The sequence below is a fragment of the Aquarana catesbeiana genome, linkage group LG08 (genome assembly GCF_042186555.1).
Source record: "Aquarana catesbeiana isolate 2022-GZ linkage group LG08, ASM4218655v1, whole genome shotgun sequence".
NCBI classification, from domain to species: Eukaryota; Metazoa; Chordata; class Amphibia; order Anura; family Ranidae; genus Aquarana; species Aquarana catesbeiana.
The window spans coordinates 268,580,061-268,586,060 of NC_133331.1; the positions used below are offsets into that span (position 1 = coordinate 268,580,061).

The window sequence follows — 6,000 nt, forward strand, 5'->3', positions numbered from 1 at the left end:
AATCGGAATCGGAAATTCCAATCGTGTGTACACAAATCCGACGCACAAAGTGCCACGCATGCTCAGAATAAATAAAGAGATGAAAGCTATTGGCTACTGCCCCGTTTATAGTCCCGACGTACGTGTTTTACGTCACCGCGTTCAGAACGATCAGATTTTCCGATAAATTTGTGTGACCGTGTGTATGCAAGACAAGTTTGAGCCAACATCCGTCGGAAAAAATCCATGGATTTTGTTGTCGGAATGTCCGATCAATGTCCGACCGTGTGTTCAGGGCATTACACTTTAATCACTTAGAGTTTTTTTTTTTGTTTCTCAAATCAAACCGTTGGGCTCTCTCAGCTGTACACAAGCTGCTTCAGTGCACACAGCCAGTGCTGGGTCTTTCCTTTTACAGAATGCTTTGCAATATATCTTGCATGCTGATCCCTGTATCAGACGTTCAGTTGTAAAATAAAGGAATCATTTTTCAAGGGGATTTTTGTAATAGGTTTCCATAGCAAAATGTTTGAAAAATAATATTAAACATCCATCAAAAAAATAAAATGAACCCAAATAGGACAGAGCATTATAAACTTAGCAGAGGTTTAACCTTTCTTCATACTTCAAAGCTAAGAAAAAAACATTTTGTCCAGAGCTTTACTTTAACCTTAGAAATGATATCATCTAGATATAGTATATCATTTAAAGCAAAAATTCTTGAGCACAATGTTCCATCCTACCTGGATTCTGGCAGTCTCCTGGTAGTCCTGGTAGTCCTGGTGGTCCTGGTAGTCCTGGCATTCCTGGTGGTCCTGGGAGTCCCGGGGGTCCCGGGGGTCCTGGTGCTCCTCGTGGTCCCGGAGTTCCAGGCAATCCAGGCAACCCTGTTTAATTATAGCATACAATTTAGCACAATATGAGAGTGAGGTGGCCCTGGGCTCACTTTAAACAAAGTTACATAATTCCATAATAGGTGAGGCTGAAAAAAGACACAAGTCCATCCTATGTGTGTGATTATATGTCAGTATTACATTGTATATCCCTGTATGTTGTGGTCGTTCAGGTGCTTATCTAATAGTTTTTTGAAACTATCAATGCTCCCCACTCGGACCAACGCCCTTGGAAGGCAATTTCACATCCTTGCCGCTCTTACAGTAAAGAACCCTCTACGTAGTTTAAGGTTAAACCTCTTTTATTCTAATTTTAGGTAAACCTTTTTTTTTTTCTTACGTTAACCTCTGGATTTACCAGCCCCCCTCCCCCCATTATCCCTCACCCCACTTTAGAGCCCTTAGAAGCATTGATTTAAAAAGATCTGTCCGGGTTTAATCACAGCAAAGGTCCTCTTTGCCAATTTGTGTAAACAGTGATGTACTGTATAATATAAATATATATATATATATATATATATATATATATATATATATATATATATATATATATATATATATATATAAAACTTATTTTTTTAGATTTTTTGTAAAAGTAATAAAATGTTTAAAGTGGTTCTAATGCCTAAACATGGCTGATTTCACATTATCTTTGGTGACAGACAATTTACTGCATTCGTAAAACGTCTGTCACGGCAAGGACACACGAAACAATTATTTGCTACATGCTGCATTTTATTGCAGTGCATCATACTGAATCGCATGGCACTGTTCAGCAGCACAGTGTATCGCACTGCTGTACATTGCCATGAATGAAGTGTAGTCACATATAGTTTCTAAAAAAAAAAAAGGTAGCTGTGTGATGTGCTGAATCGGGCATCACACTGTTCCCTATCGCAGTTAGGAATAGACAGCTACCAGAGTGGCAGCTGTCTGTTCCTGTGCAAATTCACCCTACTGCATTGCCTGCATTAAGGGCCAGTTCACACCACATGCAGTCCAATGCATCTTTTTCTGCATCAAAAATGCATAGAAAGCAAGTTATATGGTTTTCAATGGCATAGTTCACACCAGTGCTTGCAGTTCCAGAAAAAAAAGTAGAACATGCTGCATTTTTCCTGCACTGGACTGTACTGGAACGCTGTAAAAAAAAAATCAAAAACTCACGGGAACGCACCTAAACGCACCAAAAACGCACTGGAACACCCATGTTCTTATTTAAGGTTACAGGAAAAAAAGGGGGGGATGCACTGGACTGCACCAAAAATGCATCAAAAAAGCACTGGAACGCATCAAAAACACGCATGCAAAAAAGCATCTGGAGCGCATTTCTATGGTGTGAACTGGCCCGTAGGTAAAAAATATTTAGGCATCAGTATTGCCCCCTTACCCACCTTATACTTACCTGAGTTCTCACTCAATCCAGTGCTGTGTCTGGAGTGGCTCTGTCTTCTCTCCCCACTCTACCAGGACAGACTGAAAGCAGCAGAAGCCATTGGCTCCCACTGCTGTCAGTCAAATTCTGTGATGAGAAACAGAGGGCGGGGCCAAGCCACGCTGTCTGTTTCTATGAACGCCCCCATAGGAAAACAGCTTCCTATGGGAGGCACTCCCTGAAGAGGAGGAGCCAGGAGTGTGCAGTAGTGGGCCCGAGAAGGGGAGGTTTGACAGCGCAGGTATGGCATGTTTTTTTATTAAAAAAAAAAAAACTAAAACTTGACTTTACAATCACTTTAAAACATTTTTATATTTTTTGTAAAGATAATAATTTGTTTATATGATTGAGAGATAGAGACCCCCTTAAATTTTTCAATCTTTGTTATATTGCAGCCATTTGCTAAAATCATTTAAGTTCATTTTTTTTCCTCATTAATGTACACACAGCACCCCATATTGACAGAAAAACACAGAATTGTTGACATTTTTGCAGATTTATTAAAAAAAAAAAAAAAACTGAAATATCACATGGTCCTAAGTATTCAGACCCTTTGCTCAGAATTTAGTAGAAGCACCCTTTTGATCTAATACAGCCATGAGTCTTTTTGGGAAAGATGCAACAAGTTTTTCACACCTGGATTTGGGGATCCTCTGCCATTCCTCCTTGCAGATCCTCTCCAGTTCTGTCAGGTTGGATGGTAAACGTTGGTGGACAGTCATTTTTAGGTCTCTCCAGAGATTCTTAATTGGGTTTAAGTCAGGGCTCTGGCTGGGCCATTCAAGAACAGTCACGGAGTTGTTGTGAAGCCACTCCTTCGTTATTTTAGCTGTGTGCTTAGGGTCATTGTCTTGTTGGAAGGTAAACCTTCGGCCTAGTCTGAGGTCCTGAGCACTCTGGGGAAGGTTTTCGTCCAGGATATCCCTGTACTTGGCCTCATTCATCTTTCCCTCAATTGCAACCAGTAGTCCTGTCCCTGCAGCTGAAAAACACCCCCACAGCATGATGCTGCCACCATTATGCTTCACTGTTGGGACTGTATTGGACAGGTGATGAGCAGTGCCTGGTTTTCTCCACACATACCGCTTAGAATTAAGGCCAAAAAGTTCTATCTTGGTCTCATCAGACCAGAGAATCTTATTGCTCACCATCTTGGAGTCCTTCAGGTGTTTTTTAGCAAACTCCATGCAGGCTTTCACGTGTCTTGCACTGAGGAGAGGCTTCCGTCGGGCCACTCTGCCATAAAGGTCCAACTGGTGGAGGGCTGCAGTGATGGTTGACTTTCTACAACTTTCTCCCATCTCCCGACTGCATCTCTGGAGCTCAGCCACAGTGATCTTTGGGTTCTTCTTTACCTCTCTCACCAAGGCTCTTCTCCCCTAGATCCCCTAGATAGCTCAGATTGGCCAGACGGCCAGCTCTAGGAAGGGTTCTGGTTGTCCCAAACGTCTTCCATTTAAGGATTATGAAGGCCACTGTGCTCTTAGGAACCTTAAGTGCAGCAAAAAATTTTTTGTAACCTTGGCCAGATCTGTGCCTTGCCACAATTCTGTCTCTAAGCTCTTCAGGCAGTTTCTTTTACCTCCTGATTATCATTTGCTCTGACATGCACTGTGAGCTGTAAGGTTTTATATAGACAGGTGTGTGGCTTTCCTAATCAAGTCCAATCAGTAAAATAAAGCACAGCTGGACTCAAATGAAGGTGTAGAACCATCTCAAGGATGATCAGAAGAAATGGACAGCACCTGAGTTAAATATATGAGTGTCACAGCAAAGGGTCTGAATACTTAGGACCATGTGATATTTCAGTTTTTCTTTTTTAATAAATCTGCAAAAATGTCAACAATTCTTTGTTTTTCTGTCAATATTGGGTGCTGTGTGTACATTAATGAGGAAAAAAAATGAACTTAAATGATATTAGCAAATGACTGCAATATAACAAAGAGTGAAAAATTTAAGGGGGTCTGAATACTTCCTGTCCCCATTGTATATATATATATATATATAGATCTATATATATATATATATATATATATTTATAGATCTATATATATATATATAGATATATATATCTATATATATAGATAGATAGATAGATAGATATCTATATCTATCTATCTATCTATCTATCTATCTATCTATCTATCTATCTATCTATCTATCTATCTATCTATCTATCTATCTATCTATCTATATATATAGATATATATATCTATATATATATATAGATATATATATATATATATATATATATATATATATATATATATATATATATAGATATATATATATATATCTATCTATATATATCACATAAACACATTTTTATTCTTATGAAAAATATAGCCGATTTAAAAAAGTGAAAATCGATGCAACAAATTTATAAAATTCCCTTTATGATATGAATATTTATACCTCGATGTTCCTTGTCTTTTTCTGGAGTATCGCTCGGCGTCACTATAGCCGCATGAAGAAAAAGTAGACCGAAACACAACAGAGCTTTCATATTCTACAGAGGAAGCAAAAAAAAATCTTTTATTCAATTTATGCTAATGCCCCCACTCCATTATTGAATGAACTTGCCTTTGCGGATCTCAAAAAATACTACTTGTCATGGAAATTTAATAGCAAGAATGTGTTCTAAGTCATTGACCAGTTGGGGAGGTTTTTACTTTCCTGGAAACGCACCAGGAAATCTCCCCAATGTGATGGGGAATTCCCCTTTTAGTTGTAGGTGAAACAGGTGTCCCTATTGGATGATCTTTGCTGTTCCAGATCTCATATCACGTTATGTCCTGGTGACGATGGCCACCATAGCAAAAAGAGTGAATCTCCCGAGCGGAAATACAGTAATAAAGCAATCATCGCAGAGGATTTTACTCTTCCTGACTCTATCCAAAACTACAAATAAAGAAAAAAATATTTTCCATTGAATTCAATTTTTTACATAGAAAATTTAAAAATATCCTCACCATCCAAAAACTAGTGAATTGAAAAAAAAAAAAAAGATCTTAAGTAATTTTGGCAGCTGGACCTACCAATACATAGAAATACATGTATTGAGAAATAGAAGTAAGGTGCTCATTTAATTGGTACTTAATCGTACAATGGTACTCACCAAGGTAGACACAAGAGTCCTGACCAAGGTAGACCCAAGAGACCTGACCAAGGTAGACACAAGAGACCTGGAGAAGATGAAGCAGAAGATCCAAAGTGTTCATCTATATATACTGATATGTTATCTGACTATGTACATATTTCTAACTGCAAACTAAATAAATCAAAAACAGCAAATACAAACTTTGACCGCAAATCTCTCCTGAATAAAAGAATAACTCCAGTAAGCAGACCATGAGACATAGATCTACAATTATTAAACTTCTGTGTGCATAACCCTTTTTTCAGGATTCATTGTAATACCATAAAGCCAACTTAAAGAGGAGTTCCACCCAGGGGGTCCATTAAAAAAAAAAAAAAAATTAAAAGTCAGCAGCTACAAATACTGCAGCTGCTGACTTTTAATTGGACACTTACCTGTCCCTGGGTCCAGCGATGCGGGGGATCGAAGCCCCGCTCATCCCCCTCCTCCGCTCATCGGCACCAGCATTTCAACTGTGGGCGCCGGGCTGTGGCTTCACAGCCTGGCACCCACTGTGCATGCGCGAGCAGCGACGCGCACCGTGATTGGCCGCT

The 6,000-nt window shown here is 39.1% G+C and overlaps 1 protein-coding gene across 2 annotated transcripts in view; it reads right to left on the bottom strand.

The window, feature by feature from the left end:
- Window positions 1-5,583, bottom strand: part of LOC141106433 (pulmonary surfactant-associated protein D-like) — a 42,597-nt gene extending 37,014 nt beyond the window's left edge. For both annotated transcript variants that reach the window (XM_073597213.1, XM_073597212.1), the window contains exons 1-3: window positions 5,426-5,583; window positions 4,723-4,816; window positions 723-866 (exon numbers count right to left, since the gene is read on the bottom strand). In XM_073597213.1, the coding sequence (XP_073453314.1) occupies window positions 723-866; window positions 4,723-4,813 (235 nt within the window). In that variant the 5' untranslated portion in view covers window positions 4,814-4,816; window positions 5,426-5,583. The remainder of the gene's footprint in view (window positions 1-722; window positions 867-4,722; window positions 4,817-5,425) is intronic.
- Between the last annotated feature and the right edge of the window lie 417 nt (window positions 5,584-6,000).